The sequence below is a fragment of the Mustelus asterias genome, chromosome 4 (genome assembly GCF_964213995.1).
Source record: "Mustelus asterias chromosome 4, sMusAst1.hap1.1, whole genome shotgun sequence".
Classification (NCBI taxonomy): domain Eukaryota; kingdom Metazoa; phylum Chordata; class Chondrichthyes; order Carcharhiniformes; family Triakidae; genus Mustelus; species Mustelus asterias.
The window spans coordinates 73,104,914-73,129,632 of NC_135804.1; the positions used below are offsets into that span (position 1 = coordinate 73,104,914).

The following is a 24,719-nucleotide window of genomic DNA, read 5'->3' on the forward strand; positions in this document are numbered from 1 at the left end:
GATCTGGAAGATGTCTGTAAGCTGTTCAACACTGCACCTAGACCTGCACAGCTCAGAGTCTGCTTTACTCACTGTGTCAGGATGACAGTGGAGCTCGGATGTGTCATTCCCATCAAAAGATCTGCAAAAATCTGTAACAAAAATCGGGCACTGAGTTGACAGATTACATGAAGAAAGCTTCATTAACAATTAACAAAATCTCATCAAGTCTCTGAAAAGGGCAGAGGTTAGAGAGCTCCAATATTTATCCAGTCATGTATGATCGATTGTGGAGCATCAGTGATGTCCCCACTGTGAGATCGGGTTTGTGGCATCAAGACAGTGTTCCCAGTGTGTGATTGAGTGGAGAGATTCAGTGATAGTGTTCAAAGAGGGATGGGTTGGTAAGTTTGCCGACGACACGAAGGTTGGTGGGGTTGTGGATAGTCTGGAGGGATGTCAGAAGTTACAGAGGGACATAGATAGGATGCAAGACTGGGCGGAGAAGTGGCAGATGGACTTCAACCCAGATAAATGCGCAGTGGTCCATTTTGGCAGGTCAAATGGGATGAAGGAGTACAATATAAAGGGAAAGACTCTTAGTACTGTCGAGGATCAGAAGGACCTTGGGGTCCGGGTCCATAGGACTCTAAAACAGGCCCTGCAGGTGGAGGAGGTGGTTAAGAAGGCGTATGGTGTGCTGGCCTTTATCAATTGAGGGATTGAGTTTAGGAGTCCGGGGATAATGATGCAGCTATATAAGACCCTCGTCAGACCCCACTTGGAGTACTGTGCTCAGTTCTGGTCGCCTCATTACAGGAAGGATGTGGAAAAGATTGAAAGGGTGCAGAGGCGATTTACAAGGATGTTGCCTGGATTGAGTGGCATGCCTTATGAGGATAGGCTGAGGGAGCTCGGTCTTTTCTCCTTGGAGAGACATAGGATGAGAGGAGACGTAATAGAGGTATATAAGATGTTGAGAGGCATAGATCGGGTGGACTCTCAGAGGCTTTTCCCCAGGGTGGAAATGGCTGCTACGAGAGGAGACAGGTTTAAGCTGCTGGGGGGTAGGTACAGGGGAAATGTTCGGGGGAAGATTTTCACACGCAGAGTGGTGGGCAAGTGGAATCGGCTGCCGTCAGTGGTGGTGGAGGCAAACTCAATGGGGTCTTTTAAGAGACTCCTGGATGAGTACATGGGACTTATTAGGATGGAGGGTTATAGGTCGGCCTAAAAGGTAGGGATATGTTCGGCACAACTTGTGGGGCTGAAGGGCCTGTTTTGTGCTGTAGTTTTTCTATGTTTCTATGTTCTAAAGTGTGTGGTCAATTGTGGAGAATCAGTGAAAGAGTCCCTGGTGTTCAATCAATTGAGTAGTATCAGAGATAGTGTTCCCTGTCTGTGATCGAATTTAGGGTATCAGTGACAGTGTCCCGAGTGTGTGATCGAGTGTGGAGTATCAGATACACCCTGTGAGTGATCGAGATAAGGGTATCGGTGACAGTGCCCCCAGTGCGATTGATTGTGGAGTGTCTGTGATAGTATCCCCAGTGTGTGATCAATTGTGTAATATCAATGACAGTGTCCTCATTGGGTGATTGAGTTTGGGGTATTAGTGATCGGGTCCCCAATGTGAGATCAAATGTGAAGTATCAGTGACGATGTCCCCAGTATGTGATCAAGTGAGGAGTATCAATGACAGCGTTCACTGTGTGAGATCAATTGTGGAGCATCATTTACTGTGTCCAAAGTACGTGATCAATTGTGGACAATCTGCGAAAGTGTCCCCTGTGTTTGATCGATTGTGCAGTATCAGTTACAATGTCCCTAGTGTGTGATCGAATGTGGAATATCAGTTCCAGTGCTCTCAGTGTGTCATTGAGTTTTGGGTATCAGTGATAGTGCTCCCTGTGTTTGATCAATTGAGAAGCATCAGTGAGTGTTCCCACTGTGTGATCAATTGTGGGGTATCGATGGCAGTGTTCCCTGTGTGTGATCAACTGTGGAGTGTCAGCGGCAGTGCCTCCAGTGTGTGATCGACTTTGGGGTACCAGTGACAGTACCCTCAGTGTGTGATACATTGTGGATTATCAGTGAATGTCCCCAGTTGTGTGACCTCGTGTGGAGTATCAGATACAGTGTTCCCTGCGTGTGATCCAGTTTAGGATATCAGTGACAGTTTGATTTGATTTGATTTATTATTGTCACATGTATAAGTAAAGTATTGTTTTTTGCATGCCATACAGACAAGGCATACCATTCATAGAGAAGGAAAGGAGAGAGTGCAAAATGTAGTGTTACAGTCAGAGCTAAAATGCAGAGAAAGATCAATTTAGTGCGAGGTAGGTCCATTAAAAAGTGAGATGGCAGCAAAGAAGAAGCTGTTCTTGAGTCAGTTGGTATGTGACCTCAGACTTTTGTATCTCTTTTCCGATGGAAGGAGGTGGAAGAGAGTATGTCTGGGGTACATGGGGTCCTTGATTATGCTGGCTGATTTTCCGAGGCAGCGGGAAGTGTAGACTGAGTCAATGGATGGGAGGCTGGTTTTCATGATGGACTGGGCTTCATTCATGACCCTTTGTAGTTTCTTGCGGACTTGGGCAGAACAGGAGCCATATCAAGCTGTGATACAACCAGAATGAATGCTTTCTATGGTGCATCTGAAAAGTTGGTGAGAGTCGTAGTGGGCATGCCACAATTCCTTGGTCTCCTGAGAAAGTAGAGGCATTGGTGGGCTTTCTTAAATATAGTGTTGGCATGGGGGGACCAGGACAGATTGTTGGTGATCTGGATACCTAAAAACTTGAACTCTCAACCATTTCTACTTCATTCCCATTAATGTAGACAGGGGCATGTTCTCCACTACGCTTTCTGAAGTCAATGACTATCTCCTTTGTTTTGTTGACATTGAGGGAGAGATTACTGTTGTCGCACCAGTTCACCAGATTCTCTATCTCATTCCTGTAGTCCGACTCGTCACTGTTTGAGATCCGACCCATCATCAGCAAACTTGAAAATCGGAGGGGAATTTAACCACACAATCATAGGTGTATGAGGAGTAGTCGGGGGCTGAGGACACAGCCTTGGGGGCACCGGTGTTGAGAATGATCGTGAAGGAGGTGTTGTTGAATATCCTTACTGATTGCGGTCTGTGGTTAGGAAGTTCAGGATCCATTTGCAGAGGGAGGAGCCGAGCCCCGGGCCACAGAGTTTGGAGATGGATTTCATAAGAATAGTGGTGTTGAAGGCTGAGCTGTAGTCAATAAATAGGAGTCTGACATAGGTGTCTTTGTTTTCCAGGTGCTCCAGGGTTGAGTGCATGGCCAGGGAGATGGCATCTGCTGTGGACCTGTTGCTGCAGTAGGTGAACTGTAGTGGATCCAGACATTCCGGGAGGCTGGAATTGATTCGTGCCATGACTAACCTTTCGAAGCACTTCATAATGATGGATGTCAGAACAACCGGACGATAGTCATTAAGGCACGCTGCTTGGCTTTTCTTAGGTACCGGGATGATGGTTGTTTTCTTGAAGCAGATAGGGACCTCAGATTGTTGTAAAGAGAGGTTGAAGATGTCCGTGAATGCCCCTGCTAGCTGATCTGCATAGGATCTGAATTCTCATCCGGGTACCCCATCCAGGTCAGTCGCTTTCCGTGGGTTGACCTTCGAGAAGGCTGCTCTGACATCTGCAATGGTGACCTCAGATACAGATTCATCCGAGGCTTCCATGGTAGAGGGCATGTTCTCGCTGACCTCTTGCTCAAAATGGACATAGAATGCATTCACCTCATCAGGGAGGGGTGTGTTGGTGCCAGCGAATTGACATGCCTTTATCCTGTCGCCTGTTATGTCTTGCAGACCTTTCCATCGTCAGCAGGGGTCCCTGTGGCTAGCCTGGGACTCGAGCTTGTTCTGGTACTTTTGGTATCTTTGATGGATCTCCTTGGATCATATCTGGCCTTCTTGTATAGATGTGGAGATGCCAGCGTTGGACTGGGGTAAACACAGTAAGAAGTAAACACAGTAAGAAGGCCATCCCCACACCCCCACTTCTTGCCTTCAAACAACCGCACAACCTCAAACAGACCATTGTCCGCAGCAAACTACCCAGCCTTCAGGAGAACAGTGACCAAGACACCACACAACCCTGCCACAGCAACCTCTGCAAGACGTGCCGGATCATCGACACAGATGCCATCATCTCACGTGAGAACACCATCCACCAGGTACACGGTACATACTCTTGCAACTCGGCCAACGTTGTCTACCTGATACGCTGCAAGAAAGGATGTCCCGAGGCATGGTACATTGGGGAAACTATGCAGACGCTGCGACAACGGATGAATGAACACCGCTCGACAATCACCAGGCAAGACTGTTCTCTTCCTGTTGGGGAGCACTTCAGCGGTCACGGGCATTCGGCCTCTGATATTCGGGTAAGCGTTCTCCAAGGCGGCCTTCGCGACACACGACAGCGCAGAGTCGCGGAGCAGAAACTGATAGCCAGGTTCCGCACACACAAGGACGGCCTCAACCGGGATATTGGGTTTATGTCACACTATTTCACATAAATATTTCTGCTTTTTTCCTCCTGAGTCTTTATCATGCGATCCTAGAATCAGAATTTATGTCACACTATTTGTAACTCCCACAGTTGCGTGGACCTGCAGAGTTTCACTGGCTGTCTTGTCTGGAGACAATACACATCTTTTTAGCCTGTCTTGATGCTCTCTCCACTCCCATTGTTTTGTTTCTTAAAGACTGGATTAGTTGTAAGTATTCGCATTCCAACCATTATTCATGTAAATTGAGTCTGTGTCTTATAAGTTCTGTTTGTGAACAGAATTCCCACTCACCTGAAGAAGGGGCTCAGAGCCTCGAAAGCTTGTGTGGCTTCTGCTACCAAATAAACCTGTTGGACTTTAACCTGGTGTTGTTAAACTTCTTACTAAGTTTAACAACACCAGGTTAAAGTCCAACAGGTTTATTTGGTAGCAAAAGCCACAAGCTTTCGGAGCCTTAAGCTCCTTCTTCAGGTGAGTGGGAATTCTGTTCACAAACAGGGCATATAAAGACACAAACTCAATTTACAGAATAATGGTTGGAATGCGAATACTTACAGCTAATGGTTCGCATTCCAAAGGGCATAGATAGGGTGAACAGTGGGAAGCTTTTTCCCAGGACGGAGGTGACTATCACGAGGGGTCACGGGCTCAAGGTGAGAGGGGCGAGGTATAACTCAGATATCAGAGGGACGTTTTTTTACACAGAGAGTGGTGGGGGCCTGGAATGCGCTGCCAAGTAGGGTGGTGGAGGCAGACACGCTGGCATCGTTTAAGACTTACCTGGATAGTCACATGAGCAGTCTGGGAATGGAGGGATACAAACGAATGGTCTAGTTGGACCCATACAATGCCCATACCAAAGTTTTGGGATGGAGCAGATACTAAAACCCGATAAACTAGAACTGGACCCTCAAGCGCTAGGAGCCTCCAACAGCTTTGATCACTGGCTGCGATGTTTCAAAACTTTCCTCACCGCCTCCGCCTCCGTCGTCCGGACCGAAACTGACAAGCTACACGTGCTCCATACCCGGGTAAGCGATCAAGTATTCTCGATGATTAGAGGCGCTGAAACTTACAAGGATACGATCGAACTTTTAAAAGGCCAGTACAACAAACAGTCAAATGAAATCTACGCCAGACATCTTCTGGCTACTCACAGACAGCAGCCAGGAGAATCGGGCGATGAATTCCTGCGTGCGTTGCGAGCACTTGGCAGGGCCTGCAACTGCAAGGCTGTAACAGCCGCCCAAAACACTGAGGACTTAATCAGAGATGCCTGTGTCACGGGTATCAGGTCAAACTATATCTGACAACGACTGCTGGAACAGGGTGGCCTGGACCTACAAAAGACTGTGGCGCTTGCCGACTCGTTAGAGGTGGCCTTCCATAATCTCGAGGCCTACACCCCCGACCAAGGGGGCGCATCGTGGACACCGCGGTCACCGCCACCTCTGTACTCGGGAGGGCCGCAGGCCTACACCACGCCACGTCCCACCAATGACCCAACCGCTGCGGCAGTCTCCGGACGCCCGAAGTGCTACTTCTGCGGCCTGGAGAGGCACCCCCGACAACGCTGCCCAGCGAAGGATGCGATCTGCTCTGGATGTGGAAAGAAGGGCCATTACGTGAAGGTATGCAGAGCGAAATCGACCTCCAAGCCCAGTAGCGCCATGTGCGACCCGCGGGGGCCACCATCTTGGGCGCCGGTAGCCGCGTGTGAGCCGCCATCTTGGACGCCATCAGCCACGTGTGAGCCGTGCGGGCCACCATGTTGGACGCCACCAGCTGCGTGTGAGCCGTGCGGGCCGCCATCTTGGACGCCATCTGCCACGTGTGGGCCGACATCTTGGATGCCATCAGCCGCGTGTGAGCCGTGCTGGCCGCCATCTTGGACGCCATCAGCTGCGTGTGACTACCCGCAAAATCCAACGGTGGCTTCGATTACGCTGGACCAATCCAGGTCTCACCAACTCGCCCTGTCCATGATGGACATCGAGGTGAACGGTCACATTACCAACTGTTTATTTGACTGTGGGAGTACGGAGAGCTTTATTCACCCTAACACAGTGAGTCGCTGCGCCCTTTCAGTACTGCCAGTGAAGCAAACGATCTCCATGGCTTCAAAGTCCCACTCGGTGGATGTCCTCGGGTACTGCGTGGCGATCCTGACTGTACGGGGCACAGTGTACAAAAATTTCAGGCTCCTCGTGCTGCCACAACTCTGCGCTGCCGTACTCCTGGGGCTAGATTTCCTGAGTCACCTTAAGAGCATCACCATTGAGTATAATGGGCCTTTTCCCCGCTCTCCGTTTGCAATCACCAGTTCTTAGATCGCCCACCGTGCACCACCTGCGGCCTCTCGACCCTTAGAGTCGCCCCTCCCTCACTGTTTGAAAACCTCACCCCCGATTGCAAGCCCATCGCCACCGAGAGCAGACAGTACAGCGCTGGAGACAGAGCTTTTATCAGGTCCGAATTGCAACGGGTCCTAGGGGAGGGGGTCATTGAGGCCAGTACCAGCCCCTGGAGAGCCCAAGTAGTAGTTGTTAAAACTGGGGAGAAACATCGCATGGTCATTGACGACAGTCAGACCATTAACCGATACACACAGCTGGATGCGTACCCCCCGCATATCTGACATGGTTGATCAGATTGCGCAATATCGGGTGTTCTCCACCATCGACTTAAAGTCTGCATACCACCAGCTCCCTATCTGCCCGGAAGACCGCCAATATACTGCCTTCGAGGCGGACGGCCGCCTCTAACACTTCCTTCGGGTCCCCTTCGGCGTCACCAACGGGGTCTCGGTTTTCCAGCGTGAGATGGACCGAATGGTAGACCAGAACGGGCTGCGGGCCACCTTCCCATACCTGGATAATGTCACCATCTGCGGCCATGATCAGCAGGACCACGACGCCAACCTCCACAAATTCCTCCACACCGCCACACTCCTGAATCTGACCTATAATAAGGAGAAGTGTGTATTCCGCACACGGCGCCTCGCCATCCTTGATTGTGTTGTGGAAAACGGGGTCATCGGTCCCGATCCCGACCGCATGCGTCCCCTCCTGGAACTCCCCCTCCCCACCAGCCTCAAAGCACTCAGGAGATGCCTGGACTTCTTCTCGTATTACGCCCAGTGGGTCCCCAATTATGCGGATAAAGCCCGTCCGCTCATCAAATCCACCTCTTTTCCCCTGACGGCAGAGGCCCGCCTGGCCTTCGACCGCATCAAAGCAGATATCGCGAAGGCCACGATGCACGCTGTAGACTAATCCATCCCGTTCCAGGTGGAGAGTGGTGCGTCTGACTTTGCCCTAGCCGCCACCCTTAACCAGGCGGCCAGACCCGTGGCCTCCTTATCACGAACCCTCCAAGGCCCTGAAATTCGACACTCCTCTGTCGAAAAGGAGGCCCAAGCCATAGTGGAAGCTGTACGGCACTGGCGCCACTACTTAGCTGGTAAACGATTCACCCTACTCACAGACCAACGGTCAGTTGCATTCATGTTTAATAACACACAGCAGGGCAAGATCAAAAATGATAAAATATTGAGGTGGAGGATCGAGCTTTCCACCTACAATTACGACATCTTATACCGGCCCGGGAAGCTCAATGAGCCCCCAGACGCCCTGTCCCGGGGAATATGTGCCAGCGCACAAATAGACCAATTGCAGGCTCTCCACAACGACCTCTGCCACCCGGGGGCCACCAGGTTTTTTCATTTCATTAAAGCCCGTAACCTGCCCTACTTCATTGAGGAAGTCAGGTTTATAACCAGACACTGCCAGGTCTGCACAGAGTGCAAGCCGCAGTTCTATCGGCCAGACAGAGCACACCTCATAAAAGCCATCCGCCCTTTCGAACGCCTAAGTGTCGACTTCAAGGGCCCCCTCCCCTCTTCTGACCGCAACATATACTTCCTCAACGTCATTGACGAATATTCACGTTTCCCCTTCGCTATTCCCTGCCCGGATATGGCATCCCAAAACAAAGCTAATTGGGGCGGCACGGTAGCACAGTTCCGCCCCAATTAGCATGGTAGCACTGCTGCTTTACAGCTCCAGGGACTTGGGTTTGATTCCTGGCTTGGGTCACTGTCTGTGTGGAGTTTGCACATTCTCCTCGTGTCTGCGTGGGTTTCCTCCGGGTGCTCCGGTTTCCTCCCACAGTCCAAAGATGTGCGGGTTAGGATGATTGGCCATGCTAAAATTGCCTCTTAGTGTCCTGGGATGCGTAGATTAGAGGGATTAGCGGGTAAAATATGTAGGGATATGGGGGTAGGGCCTGGGTGGGCTTGTGGTCGGTGCAGACTCGATGGGCCGAATGGCCTCTTTCTGTACTGTAGGGTTTCTATGATTTCTATGATAATCAAGTCTTAAAGATACAAACAATGTGAGTGGAGAGAGCATTAAGACAAGTTAAAGAGCTGAGCAGAAACTGATAGCCAAGTTCCGGACACATGAGGACAGCCTCAACAGGATATTGGGTTCATGTCACACTATCTGTAATCCCCACAACTTGCCTGGACTTGCAGAGTCTCACTAGCTGTCCTATCTGGAGACAATACACATCTCTTTAACCTGTCTTAATGCTCTCTCCACTCATTGTTTGTACCTTTAAGACTTGATTAGCTGTAAGTATTCGCATTCCAACCATTATTCTGTAAATTGAGTTTGTGTCTTTATATGCCCTGTTTGTAAACAGAATTCCCACTCACCTGAAGAAGGAGCTTAAGGCTCCGAAAGCTTGTGGCTTTTGCTACCAAATGAACCTGTTGGACTTTAACCTGGTGTTGTTAAACTTCTTCCTTTCTTGTATAGGTCAGGGTCGTCTGACTTGAACGCCTCAGATCTAGACTTTAGCAAGCAGTGGATATCCCTGTTCATCCATGGTTTCCGGTTGAGAAACAAGTAGATTTGCTTCTTTGGCACACAGTCCTCTACACACTTACTGATGTGGCTTACTCGTTCAGGCTGGTTGCCGAGTTTTTAAATACTGACTAGTCCACTGACTCTCAGCAGTCCCGTAGGAGATCATCCGATTCCTCAGACCAACATTGCATGACTTACTTTGACTGATTTCTTTGACTGGCTTGTAAGCCAGAACAAAGAACAAAGAACAGTACAGCACAGGAAACAGGCCCTTCGGCCCTCCAAGCCTGTGCCGCTCATTGGTCCAACTAGACCATTCGTTTGTATCCCTCCATTCCCAGACTGCTCATGTGACTATCCAGGTAAGTCTTAAACGATGCCAGCGTGTCTGCCTCCACAACCCTACTTGGCAGCGCATTCCAGGCCCCCACCACTCTCTGTGTAAAAAATGTCCCTCTGATATCGGAGTTATACTTCGCCCCTCTCACCTTGAGCCCGTGACCCCTCGTGATCGTCACCTCCGACCTGGGAAAAAGCTTCCTATCTATACTCTTCATAATTTCGTACACCTCTATTAGATCTCCCCTCATTCTCCGTCTTTCCAGGGAGAACAACCCCAGTTTACCCAATCTCTCCTCATAGCTAAGACCCTCCATACCAGGCAACATCCTGGTAAACCCTCTCTGCACTCTCTCTAACGCCTCCACGTCCTTCTGGTAGTGCGGCGACCAGAACTGGACGCAGTACTCCAAATGTGGCCTAACCAGCATTCTATACAACTGCAACATCATACTCCAGCTTTTATACTCTATACCCAGTCCTATAAAGGCAAGCATACCATATGCCTTCTTCACCACCTTCTCCACCTGTGCTGCCACCTTCAAAGATTTGTGGACTTGCACACCAAGGTCCCTCTGTGTTTCTATACTCCTGATGGCTCTGCCATTTATTGTATAACTCCCCCCTACATTAGTTCTTCCAAAATGCATCACTTCGCATTTATCTGGATTAAACTCCATCTGCCACCTCTCCGCCCAATTTTCCAGCCTATCTATATCCTGCTGTATTGTCCGACAATGTTCATCGCTATCCGCAAGTCCAGCTATCTTCGTGTCATCCGCAAACTTGCTGATAACACCAGTTACACCTTCTTCCAAATCATTTATATATATCACAAATAGCTGAGGTCCCAATACAGAGCCTTGCGGAACACCACTGGTCACAGACCTCCAGCCGGAAAAAGACCCTTCGACTGTTACCCTCTGTCTCCTGTGGCCAAGCCAGTTCTCTACCCATCTCGCCACCTCTCCTTGTATCCCATGAGCCTTAACCTTCTTAACCAACCTGCCAGGAGGGACTTTGCCAAATGCCTTACTGAAATCCATATAGACAACATCCACGGCCCTTCCTTCGTCAACCGTTTTTGTCACTTCCTCAAAAACCTCCAACCAAATTTGTAAGGCACAACCTCCCTCTTACAAAACCATGCTGTCTGTCACTAATGAGATTGTTCTGTTCTAAATGCGCATACATCCTGTCTCTAAGAATCCTCTCCAACAACTTCCCTACCACGGACGTCAAGCTCACTGGCCTATAATTACATGGGTTATCCCTGCTACCCTTCTTAAATAACGGGACCACATTCGCTATCCTCCAATCCTCAGGGACCTCACCCGTGTCCAATGAAGAGACAAAGATTTCCGTCAGAGGCCCAGCAATTACATCTCTTGCCTCCCTGAGCAGTCTAGGATAGATGCCATCAGGCCCTGGGGATTTGTCAGTTTTAATGTTACCTAAAAAACCTAACACTTCCTCCCTTGTAATGGAGATTCTCTCTAATGGGTCAACACCTCCCTCTGAGACACTCCCAGTCAACAAGTCCCTCTTCTTTGTGAATACCGATGCAAAGTATTCATTTAGGATCTCCCCTATTCCCTTGGGTTCTAAGCATAATTCCCCTCCTTTGTCCCCGAGAGGTCCGACCTTTTCCCTGACAACTCTTTTGTTCCTAACATATGAATAAAATGCCTGAGGATTCTCCTTAATCCTGTCTGCCAAGAACATTTCGTGACCTCTTTTTGCCCTTCTAACTCCCTGTTTGAGTTCTTTCCTACTCTCTCTGTATTCCTCCAGAGCTCCATCTGTTTTCAGTTGCCTGGACCTAACGTACGCCTCTCTTTTCTTTTTGATCAGATCCTCAATTTCCCTGGTTATCCACGGCTCTCGAATCCGGCTATAGTTAGCCTTCCCCCAATTTAGCACCCTACCCTTAGGACAACACTCGTCCTTGTCCATTACTATCCTAGAATTAACAGAGTTGTGGTCACTATTTGCCACATGTTCCCCTACCGAAACTTTGACGACCTGACCGGGCTCATTTCCCAGAACTAGATCCAGTATAGCCCCCTCTCTAGTTGGGCTATCTACATACTGTTCCAAAGAACCTTCCAGTACGCATTTTACAAATTCCTCCCCTTCCAGACCCCCAGCCCTAAGCACTTTCCAGTCTATACCAGGGAAATTGAAGTCTCCCACTACAACAACCCTATTTTTTCTGCACATATCCAGAATCTCCTGACATATCCGTTCTTCCACTTCCCGTGGGCTGTTGGGTGGCCTGTAGTATACCCCCAGCATAGTGATTGCACCTTTCCTGTTTCTGAGCTCCACCCACAGCGACTCATTACATGACCCCTCTAAATTGTCCACCCTCTGCACCGCTGTAATATGCTCCCTAACTAATAATGCTACTCCCCCACCTTTTTTAGCCCTTCCTCTGTCTCGCCTAGAACACTTATACCCCAGAATATTCAGCTGCCAGTCCTGTCCTTCTTTTAACCACGTCTCCGTCACCGCAACCACATCCAAATTCCACGTAAGCATTAAAGCCCTAAGTTCGTCTGTCTTACCCGTTACGCTCCTCGCATTGAAGCAGATGCACTCCAGACCCACTCAGGTCATCCTGCTCCAGAATGCTCTTCTTCTTAGCTAGCCTTGCCCTGGCTCCCAGCTCGACCCCAGCCTCAGTACTTACTGACCTACTGTTTTGATCCCCACCCCCCGCCACACTAGTTTAAACCCTGCCGAAATATTCTAGCAAAACTCACAGCCAGGATATTTGTGCCCTTCCAGTTAAGGTGTAACCCATTCTTTCCGTACAGGTGCCATCCTCTCTTGAAGACTTTCCAATGATCAATGAATTTGAAACCCTCCCTCTTGCACCAGTCCTTTAGCCACGTGTTCAATTGTAGAATCTCCCTGTTCCTGGCCTCATGAGCACTAGGCACTGGGAGCAGTCCAGAGATTGCTACCCCAGAGGCCTTATTTTTTAGCCTAGCACCCATCTCCCTGAATTGCTCTCGTATGACCCCCCCTGCTCTTTCTACCTACGTCATTTTCACCAATGTGTACAATTACATCTGTTTGATTACCTTCCCTTTTTAATATGCTTCCTACCCTCTCGGAGACATCCCGTACCCCGGCACCAGGGAGGCAGACTACTATCCTGGAGTCTCGTTCGCGCCCACAGAACCGCCTGTCCGTGCCTCTGATGATTGCATCCCCCACCACTATTTCTCTCCTAATCCCCTTCTTTCCCTTCTGGGCCTCTGAGCCTGTCTCTGTGTAGGTGATCTGGTCCTCGTGGCTTACCCCTGGAGGGTCATCCTGGAGGGTCATCAGGAGCAGGAACACAGTCTTGTGGTCTGATTTGCCAAAGTGTGGGTGGATGATAGAGTGGTAGACATGTTTGATATTTGTGTAGCAGTGGTCCAGGATGTTTGGGCCTCTAGTGGAACAGGAGATGTGTCGATGGTATCTTGGTAGGACACTCTTGAGCTTGGCCTGATTGAAGTCCCTGGCCACTATGAACAAGGCCTCGGGATGTTTCAACTCAAGACTATTTGTGGTGGAGTATATTTCTTCATGTCCTGCATGGCGTGGGATGGGGTGGGATGTAAACTGCTGTCAGAATAACGGAGGTGAACTCCCACGGAAGATAATGGGGCGGCATTTTAGCGTCAGGTATTCTAGGTCTGGGGAGCAGAAACTCGCCAGTGTTGCTACATCTAGGCACCATGAGGTGTTGATTAGGAAGCAGACCCCATGTCCACTAGCCTTGCCCGAGGACCTTGTACAGTCTATTCAGTGGATTGAGAAGCCCTCTGGTTGTACAGCACAGTCTGGTGAAGCAGGAGCGAGTCATGTCTCCATGAAACAGAGCACACAGCAGTCCCTCAGTTCTCTTTGAAAAGTGAGTCTGACTTTAATTTCGTCTGGCTGGTTGACAGTATCCCAAATGTGAGATCAATTGTAGAGACTCAGTGACAGTGTCCCCAGTGTGGGACCTTTTGTGGAGTATCAGATATAGTGTTCCCTGTGTGTGATCAGGTTTGTGGTATCAGTGACAGTGCCCTCAGTATGTGATTGATTATGGGGTGTCTGTGACAGTCTTCCCAGTGTGCGATCGATTGTGGAGTATGAGTGACAACACTGTCACTCAGTGTTGATCGAGTTTGGTGATCAACACTGTCAATTGTGGAGTATTGGTGATAGTGTCCCCAGTGTGTGATTGATTGTGGAGTTCCAGTGACAGTGTTCCCTGCGTGTGATCAATTGTACAGTATCACTGACAGTGTCCCCCGTGTGATCGATTTTGGAATAGCAGTGACGGTATTGCCAGGGTTTGATCAATGTGCAGTATCAGTGACAGCATTCCCTGCATGTGATCGAGTTTGGATATCAATGACATGGTTCCCAGTATGTGATCAAATGTGGTGTTTCAGGGAAAGCATCCCCTGTGAGTGATCGAGTGTGCAGTATTATTGAATGTGCCCCACTGTGTGACTGATTGTGGTGTATCAGAGGGTGCCACCAATGTGTGATCGATTGTGGATATCAGTGACAGTGTTCCCAATGTGAGATCGATTTTGGGGTATCAGTGGTTGTGTTCCCAGTGTGTGATCAATTGTGGCGTCTCAGTGACGCTGTCCCCAGTGTGTGTTCAAGCTTGGAGTACCAATGACCTTGTTCCCTGTATGTAATCGATGGTAGAATATTAGTGCCATTTTTCCCAGTACGTGATCAAGTTTCCGGTTTCAGTGACAATGTTCCCAGTCTGATATATTGTAGAGAATCATTGACAGTGTCTCCAGTTTGTGATTAATTGTGACATATCAGTGACAATATCCCCAGTGCGTGATCGATTATGGAGTATCAGTGATGGTGTCCCCATTGTGTAATCGAGTTTGGAGTATCAATGATAGTGTTCCCAGTGCGTGATCAAGTGTGAGTGTCAGCGACAGTGTTCATAGTGTGTGATCAATTGTGGGGTATCAGTGAAAGTGTCCTCTGTGTTTGATCAATTGTAGATTACTAGTGACAATGTCCCCAGTGTACAATTCAGTGTGGAGTTGATGTGGAGTTGGTGTCTGATCAAGTTTGGCTATCAGTGACAGTGTTCCCAGTGTGTGATCAAGTTTGGCTATCAGTGACAGTGTTCCCAGTGTGTGATCAAGTTTGGCTATCAGTGACAGTGTTCCCAGTGTGTGATTGCGTTTGAGATTCAGTGACAGTGTTCTTCGTATGTGATGGATTGTGTATTATCAATGACAGTGTCCAATGTGTTTGTTCAATTGTGAAGGATCAGTGATAGTGTCGAAAGTGTGATCGATTGTGGAATATCAATGACAATGTTCCCAATGAATGATCGAGTGTGGAGTATCACGGACAGTGTTTCTGATACGTGATCGATTGTGGAGAATAAATGACAGTGTTCCCACTGTGTGTGACATTGTCGCCAGTGTGTGATTGAGTTTCTGGTATCAATGACATTATTTCCTGTCTGTGATCGTGTGTGGAATATCAGACTGTGACCCCAGTATCTGAGTGAGTGTTGAATATCAGTGACAGTGTTCCCAGTCTGGAATCGCATCTGAAGTACCAGTGACAGTTTTCCAAGTGTGTGTTAAAAATTTGGGGTATCAACAACCTTGTTCTCAGTGTATGATCGATTGTGGAGCATCAGTGATAGTGTTCCCAGTGTGTTATCGATTCTGGAGTCTCAGTGACAGTGTTCCCAGTGTGTGTTTGAATTTGGGGTATCAATGACTTTGTTCTCAGTGTATGATCGATTGTGGAGTATCAGTGACAGTGTCTTCAGTGCCTAATTGAGCTTGGGGTATCAGTGACAGTCTTCCCAGTGTGTGATCGCATTTAAGTGTCAGTGACAGTGTTCCTCGTGTGCAATGGATCGTAGGTTATCAGTGACAGTGTCCACTGTGTTTGTTGAATTGTGGATTATCAGTGATAATGTTCATTGTGTGTGATCGATTGTGGAGTATCACAGACAGTGTTCCCAATGTGTGATCGATTGTAGAGAATCAATGACATTGTCCTCACTGTATGAATCCCAGGGGGACCAATATCCTGGCAGGAAGGTTGGCTGAGGCTACTGGGGAGACTTTAAACTAGAAAGGTTGGGGGGAGGGAATCGCGATGAGGTGACTGAGAGCGAGGAGGTTAGCCCACAAATAGAGAAGGATTGTACACAGTGTAAGAGGGAGAATAGACAGGTGATGGAGAAGGGGAGTGCTCAGACCAAAGGTTTGAGATGTGTCTATTTTAACGCCAGGAGTGTAGTGAATAAAGTGGATGAGCTTCGAGTGTGGATCGATGCTTGGAAGAGTGATGTGGTGGCCATTACAGAGACTTGGGGACAGGGACAGGACTGGATACTTCAGGTGCCGGGTTTCAGATGTTTCAGAAAGGACAGAGAGGGAGGCAAAAGAGGGGGGGGGGGGGGGGGGGGGGGGGGAAGTGGCACTGCTGATCAGGGATAGTGTCACAGTTGTAGAGAAGGTGGAAGCCGTGGAGGGATTGTCTACGGAGTCTCTGTGGGTGGAAGTTCGGAGCGGGAAGGGGTCGATAACTTTGCTGGGTGTTTTCTACAGGCCGCCCAATAGTAACAGGGATGTTGAGGAGCAGATAGGGAAACAGATCCTGGAGAGGTGTAGGAATAACAGGGTTGTCGTGATGGGAGACTTTAATTTCCCAAACATCGATTGGAATATCCCTAGGGTAAGGGGTTTGGATGGGGAGGAGTTTGTTAGGTGTGTTCAGGAGGGTTTCCTGACACAGCATGTGGATAAGCCTACAAGAGGAGAGGCTGTACTCGATCTGGTACTGGCAAATGAGCCTGGACAGATGTTGGATCTCTCAGTGGGAGAGCATCTTGGGGATAGTGATCATAACTCTATCTCCTTTACGCTAGCATTGGAAAGAGATAGGATCAGGCAAGCTAGGAAAGTGTTCATCTGGAGTAAGGGGAAATATGAAGCCATCATTGGAAATTGGATCAGGAATTGGCTAGCGGATAGGAAACAGAGGGTGGTGGTTGATAGTAAATATTCATCATGGAGTGCGGTTACAAGTGGTGTACCTCAGGGATCTGTTTTGGGGCCACTGCTGTTTGTAATATTTATTAATGATCTGGATGAGGGTATAGTTGGGTGGATTAGCAAATTTGCTGATGACACCAAAGTCGGTGGTGTGGTAGACAGTGAGGAAGGGTGTCGTAGTTTGCAGGAAGACTTAGACAGGTTGCAAAGTTGGGCCGAGAGGTGGCGGATGGAGTTTAATGCGGAGAAGTGTGAGGTAATTCACTTTGGTAGGAATAACAGATGTGTTGAGTATAGGGCTAACGGGAGGACTTTGAATAGTGTGGAGGAGCAGAGGGATCTAGGTGTATGTGTGCATAGATCCCTGAAAGTTGGGAATCAAGTAGATAAGGTTGTTAAGAAGGCATATGGTGTCTTGGCGTTTATTGGTAGGGGGATTGAATTTAGGAGTCGTAGCGTTATGTTGCAACTGTACACAACTCTGGTGCGGCCGCACTTGGAGTACTGTGTGCAGTTCTGGTCCCCACATTACAGGAAGGATGTGGAGGCTTTGGAGAGGGTGCAGAGGAGGTTTACCAGGATGTTGCCTGGTATGGAGGGGAGATCCTATGAGGAGAGGCTGAGGGATTTGGGATTGTTTTCGCTGGAAAGGCGGCGGCTAAGAGGGGATCTTATTGAAACATATAAGATGATTAGAGGTTTAGATAGGGTGGATAGTGATAGCCTTTTTCCTCTGATGGAGAAATCCAGCACGAGGGGGCATGGCTTTAAATTGAGGGGGGGTAGTTATAGAACCGATGTCAGGGGTAGGTTCTTTACCCAGAGGGTGGTGAGGGATTGGAATGCCCTGCCAGCATCAGTAGTAAATGCGCCTAGTTTGGGGGCGTTTAAGAGATCCGTAGATAGGTTCATGGACGAAAAGAAATTGGTTTAGGTTGGAGGGTCACAGTTTTTTTTTAACTGGTCGGTGCAACATCGTGGGCCGAAGGGCCTGTTCTGCGCTGTAATGTTCTATGTTCTATCAGGCAGGAGATTAGAGGCGTAAATTGGAAGGAGGCATTCTCGAGGAAAAGTACTGAAGTAAGGTGGCAGATGTTCAAGGAATGTTTGTCTGGAGTTCTGCGTGACAACGTTTGAATGAGACAGGGAGGTGTTGGTAGGTTACGGGAACCGTGGTGCACGAAAGCTGCGCTGAACCTAGTCAAAAAGAAAAGGAAAGCGTACAAAAGGTTCAGAGAGCTAGGCGATGATAGGGATCTAGATGAGTATACGGCTTGTCGGAAGGGACTTAAGAAAGAAATTAGGAGAGCCAGAAAGGGTCACGAGAAGGCCTTGGCAGGTAAGATTAAGGAGAACCCTAAGGCGTTCTATAAATATATGAAGGGTAAAAGGATGAGATGTGAAGGAACAGGACCTATAAAAGGTGAAGATGAGAAAGTCTGTACAGAACCGGAAGAAATAGCAGAGGTGCTTAATGAATATTTTACCTCGGTATTCACAGTGGAAAAAGACCTGGGTGGTTGTACTGCAGGATTACTATGGGCGGCACGGTAGCACAGTGGTTAGCACTGGTGCTTCACAGCTCCAGGGACTTGGGTTCGATTCCCGGCTTGGGTCACTGTCTGTGTGGAGTTTGCACATTCTCCTCGTGTCTCCGTGGGTTTCCTCCGGGTGCTCCGGTTTCCTCCCACAGTCCAAAGATGTGCGGGTTAGGTTGATTGGCCATGCTAAAATTGCCCCTTAGTGTCCTGAGATGTGTAGGTTAGAGGGATTAGCGGGTAAATGTGTAGGGATATGGGGGTAGGGCCTGGGTGGGATTGTGGTCGGTGCAGACTCGATGGGCCGAATTGCCTGTTTCTGCACTGTAGGGTTTCTATGATTTCTAAGATTGAGGTGGACTGAAAAGATTGAGTATGTGGACATTAAGAAAGAGGATGGGTTGGATATTTTGAATACCATCAAGATAGATAAGTCGTCAGGACCAGATGGGATGTACCCCAGGTTACTGTGGGAGGTGAGAGAAGAGATTGCAGAGCCTCTGGCGATGATCTTTGCATCGTCGATGGAGACGGGAGAGGTTCCGGAGGATTGCGGATGTGGTTCCTGTATTGAAGAAAGGGAATAGGGACAGCCCAGGAAATTACCGAACAGTGAGAAGAACCTCAGTGGTTGGTAAGTTGATAAAGAAGATCCCGAGGGACAGGATTTATGAACATTTAGCGAAGTTTAGTATGCTCAAAAGTAGTCAGCACGGCTTTGTCAAAGGCAAATCGTGCCTTATGAGCCTGGTGGAGTTCTTTGAAAATGTGACTAAACACATTGACGAAGGAAAGGCGGTAGATGTGGTTTACATGGACTTCAGCAAGGCGTTCGATAAGATCCCCCATGCAAGGCTTCTCGAGAAAGTGAGAGGGCATGGGATCGAAGGGGCTGTTGCCTTGTGGATTCAGAACTGGCTTGCCTGCAGAAGGCAGAGAGTGGTTGTAGAAGGGTTTTTTTCTGAATGGAGGTCGGTCATCAGTGGAGTGCCCCAGGGATCTGTTCTGGGACCCTTGCTGTTTGTCGTTTTCATAAATGACCTGGATGAGGAAGTGGAAGGATGGGTTGGCAAATTTGCCGACGACACGAAGATTGGTGGCGTTGTGGATAGGTTGGAGGGATGTCAGAAGCTGCAGCGTGACATAGATAGGATGTAAGACTGGGCGGAGAAGTGGCAGATGGACTTCAGCCCGGATAAATGTGTAGTGGTCCATTTTGGCAGGTCAAATGGGATGAAGGAGTATAATATCAAGGGTAAGACTCTTAGCAGTGTAGAGGATCAGAAGAACCTTGGGGTCCGAGTCCATAGGACTCTTAAATCGGCCTTGCAGGTAGAGGAGGTGGTTAAGAAGGCATATGGTGTGCTGGCCTTCATCAATCGAGGGATTGAGTTTAGGAGTCGGGAGATAATGATGCAGCTTTATAAGACCCTCGTCAGACCCCACTTGGAGTACTGTGCTCAGTTCTGGTCGCCTCATTACAGGAGGGATGTGGAAATGATTGAAAGGGTGCAGAGAAGATTTACAAGGATGTTGCCTGGATTGGTTGGCATGCCTTATGAGGATAGGCTGAGGGAGCTCGGTCTTTTCTCCTTGGAGAGACGAAGGATGAGAGGTGACCTGATAGAGGTGTACAAGATGTTGAGAGGTATAGATCGGATGGATTCTCGGAGGCTTTTTCCCAGGGCTGAAATGGCTGCTACGAGCGGACACAGGTTTAAGGTGCTGGGGAGTAGGTACAGAGGAGATGTCAGGGGTAAGTTTTTCACTCAGAGGGTGGTGGGTGAGTGGAATCAGCTGCCGTTAGTGGTGGTGGAGGCAAACACAATAGGGTCTTTTAAGAGACCTCTGGATGAGTACATGGGACTTAATAGGATTGAGGGTTATAGGTAAGCCTATATATAAGCCTAGGTGGGTAGGGGCATAACCGGCGCAACTTGTGGGCCGAAGTGTATTTTTTCTATGTTCTAAGTCTGGAGTAAACACAGTAAGAGTTTTAACAACACCAGGTTAAAGTCCAACAGGTTTATTTGGTAGCAAATGCCATTAGCTTTCAGAGCGCTGCTTTGTCAGATGGAGTGGATATCTGCTCACGTTTGGGTGAAGAAACTTCTCCTCACCTCAGCTCTAAAAGGTTTACCTCTTATCCTCAAACTATAGCTCCTGGTTCTGGATTCCCCCACCATTGGGAGCATTCTTTCTGAATCTACCCTTGTCTAACCCTGTCAGAATTTTGTAAGTTTCTATGAGATTCCTTCTCTCTCTTCTAAACTCCAGTGAATATAATCCTAACTGACTTAGTCTCTCCTCATATGACAAACCTGCCATCCCAGAAATCAGTCTGGTAAACCTTCGCTGTACTCCCTCTATAGCAAGGGCATCCTTCCTCAGATAAGGACACCAAAACTGCACACAATACTCCAGGTGTGACCTCACCAACTCTCTGCACAATTGCAGCAAAACATCCCTATCCATGTACTCAAATCCTCTCGCTATGAAGGCCTGATGCACCTGCGCGCTTACTTTTAGCGACTGACTCACAACGACTGCAAGGTCTCGTTGAGCATCCACCTCTCTTAATTTACACCCATTCAAGTAATAATCTGTCTCCCATTGCTACCAAAGTGTATAACCTCACATTTATCCATATTGTACTGCATCTGCCATGCACATGCCCACACACTCAGCCTATCTAAATCATGCTGAAGCATCTCTGCATCCTCCTCACAGCTCACCCTCCCATCCAACTTTGTATCATCTGCAAATTTGGAGATAATACATTCAGTTCCCTCTTCCAAATCATTAATATATAATGTGAACAGTTGGGGTCCTGGCACAGATCCCTGCGTCACTGACTGCCAATCAGAAAAAGACCCATTTATGCCAACTATAATCTGAGTGTACCTTTAAGAAAGTTTTTTTAAAACAATCATGCAGTTTATAACTTCAGCGATGTCATTGGGGGTGGAGCTAAGCTGTGGCAGTCAGGTGATAGGGCTTTCAGTTTCGTTTGTGGCAGTCAGGTGATAGGGGTTTTTTCCTTTGGGTTTTCAGTTTTGTTTTGGGGAGCGTGTTGGAAGCAGTTTAACAGCAAGCTAAGAAGCAGTCTCTCTTTCTCTCCCTGTTCCTCTCTTTGTTTGGTTCTGAAACTATTATCAGCTTGCTAAAGCAGAGGCTTACTGCTATCCTGCCTTAAACAAACTGTGTTTTGGAAAACAGATTCGATTACAACCTCTTCTGAGTTTCTTCACAAGGGATTTTCAGCATTCAACCCAGGAGGCTGGATTCTTATAACAAGTGGGCATTAACCTATGCTGTATTCTGCTTATTTGGAGGATGTTGTGTATTGGATGTTGGCTTTGGTTGGAACTCAATAGAGATATTCCTTAAGAAGGGCGGAACGGTAGCACAGTGGTTAACGCTGCTGCTTCACAGCTCCAGGGACCTGGGTTCGAATCCCGGCTCAGGTCACTGTCTGTGTGGAGTTTGCACATTCTCCCCGTGTCTGCATGGGTTTCCTCCGGGTGCTCCGGTTTCCTCCCACAGTCCAAAGATGTGCGGGCTAGGTTGATTGGCCATTCTAAATTGCCCCTTAGTGTCCCGGGATGCATAGGTTTAGAGGGGTTAGTGGGTAAATATGTCGGGATATGTGGATAGGGCCTGGGTGGGATTGTGGTTGATGCAGACTCGATGGGCTGAATGGCCTCTTTCTGCACTGCAGGATTCTATGATTCTATGAATATCACGGTTGTTGTGTTTCATAGAATCATAAAAACCCTACAGTGCAGAAAGAGGCCACTGGGCCCATCGAGTCTGCACCGGCCACAATCCCACCCAGGCCCTATCCCCACATCCCCACACATTTACCCGCTAATCCCTCTAACCTACGCATCTAAGGACACTCAGGGGTAATTTTAGCACGGCCAATCAACCGAACCCTTTGTAACCTAATCTTTGGACCATAAGTGTTTCTTGTTTGTAATTGTTAAAAGTTCTTGTTAATTGTCTTATTATTCATGTCAACAATATTCTTAATTAAAGGTTGTTTTTGATAAAAGCTCCTCATGGGTCAGTTGAATCACACCTAAGGTGAAACCTCTCATGCTCATCCGAGCCAAATTCAATGTTAAAATATTACAGGTCAGGCAAGCTTCGTGGAATACCTTGAAGTCTCCAACCTGACTTGTAACATAACCCTTTGCTTCCTATCTGCTAACCAGCTTTCTATCCATCCCAAGACATTACCTGCAATCCCATGTGCTTTAACTTTACTTAGGAGTCTGTTTTGTGAGATGCTGTCGAGAGCCTCTGAAAGTCTAAATAAACCATATCCACTGGTTCTCCTTGATCAACTCTACTAGTTACATCCCAAAAAAATTCCAATAGATTCGTCAAGAATAATTTTCCCTTTGCAAATCCATGCTGACTTTGTCAGATTATACTACTGCCTTCCAAATGTCGAGTTATGAAACCTTTGATAATAGACTCTTGCAACTTCCCCAGTTCCGAAGTTAGGCTCACTGGTCTATAGTTCCCTGTTTTCTCTCTACCTCCCTTTTTGAAAAGCGGGCTTACATTAGCTACCCTCCAATCTGTAGGAGCCAGTCCAGAGTCCAAAGAATTTTGGAAAATAACCAACAATGGATCTACAATTTCCAGGGCCACTTCCTTAAGTACCCTGGGATGAAGATTATCAGGACCTGGAGATTTATCCACCTTCAATCTCATCAATTTTCCCAAAGCCATTTTTCTACTAATGCTGATTTCCTTCAGCTCCTCACTAAAACATGTTTCTCTCAGCACTTCTGACACATTATTCATGTCTTCCTTTGTGAAGATTGAAGCGAAATACAAATTTAATTCCTCAGCCATTTCTTTATTGCCCGTTTTGAATTCTCTGACTATAAGGGGCCTACATTTGTTTTTGTCAATCTTTTTCTCTTTACATATCTACAGAAACTTTTACAGTCAGTTTTTATGTTCCCCGCTGGCTTACTTTCATACTCAATTTTTCCCTTCTTAATCAATCACATGGTCCTCCTTTGCTGAATTTTAAACTGCTCCCAATCCTCAGGTCTATTGCTTTTTCTTGCCAATTTGTATGCTTCTTCTTTGAATCTGATACTATCTCTAATTTCCCTTGTAAGCCATGGTATGGCCACAATTCCTTTACAACCCTTGTGCCAAACAGGAATAAACAACTTAGAACAACTTAGGGCGGCACAGTAGCACAGTGGTTAGCACTGCTGCTTCACAGCTCCAGGATCCCGGGTTCGATTCCCGGCTCGGGTCACTGTCTGTGTGGAGTTTGCACATTCCCCTCGTGTCTGCGTGGGTTTCCTCCGGGTGCTCCGGTTTCCTCCCACAGTCCAAAGATGTGCGGGTCAGGTTGATTGGCCAGGTTAAAAAATTGCCCCTTAGAGTCCTGGGATGTGTAGATTAGAGGGATTAGCGGGTAAAATATGTGGGGGTAGGGCCTGGGTGGGATTGTGGTCGGTGCAGACTCGATGGGCCGAATGGCCTCCTTCTGCACTGTAGGGTTTCTATGATTTCTTCTATGATTTCTAAACATAGAACCATAGAAAATTACAGCTCAGAAACAGGCCTTTTGGCCCTTCTTGTCTGTGCCGAACCATTTTATGCCTAGTCCCACTGACCTGCACTTGGACCATATCCCTCCACACCCCTCTCATCCATGAACCCGTCCAAGTTTTTCTTAAATGATAAAAGCATTTACCACTTTATCCGGCAGCTCATTCCACACTCCCACCACTCTCTGCGTGAAGAAGCCCCCCCTAATATTCCCTTTAAACTTTTCTCCTTTCACCCTTAACCCATGCCCTCTGGTTTTTTTCTCCCCTCGCCTCAGCGGAAAAAGCCTGCTTGCATTCACTCTATCTATACCCATCAAAATCTTATACACCTCTATCAAATCTCCCCTCAATCTTCTACGCTCCAGGGAATAAAGTCCCAACCTATTCAATCTCTCTCTGTAACTCAGCTTCTCAAGTCCCGGCAACATCCTTGTGAACCTTCTCTGCACTCTTTCAATATTATTTACATCCTTCCTGTCACTAGGTGACCAAAACTGTACACAATACTCCAAACTCGGCCTCACCAATGCCTTGTATAACCTTACCATAACACTCCAACTTTTATACTCGATACTCCGATTTATAAAGGCCAATGTACCAAAGGCACTCTTTACGACCCTATCCACCTGTGACGTCACTTTTAGGGAATTCTGTACCTGTATTCCCAGATCCCTCTGTTCAACTGCACTCTTCAGAGTCCTAACATTTACCCTGTACGTTCTACTTTGGTTTGTTCTTCCAAAGTGCAATATCTCACACTTGTTCTGGAGTT

General features: G+C 47.8%; 1 protein-coding gene across 1 annotated transcript in view; it reads right to left on the reverse strand.

Moving 5' to 3' along the window:
* LOC144492779 (nitric oxide synthase 1-like) overlaps window positions 1–24,719 on the reverse strand; it is a 342,106-nt gene that overhangs the window by 212,261 nt on the left and 105,126 nt on the right. The window contains exon 14 of the mRNA XM_078211199.1: window positions 73–131. Coding sequence (XP_078067325.1) covers window positions 73–131 — 59 coding nt within the window. The remainder of the gene's footprint in view (window positions 1–72; window positions 132–24,719) is intronic.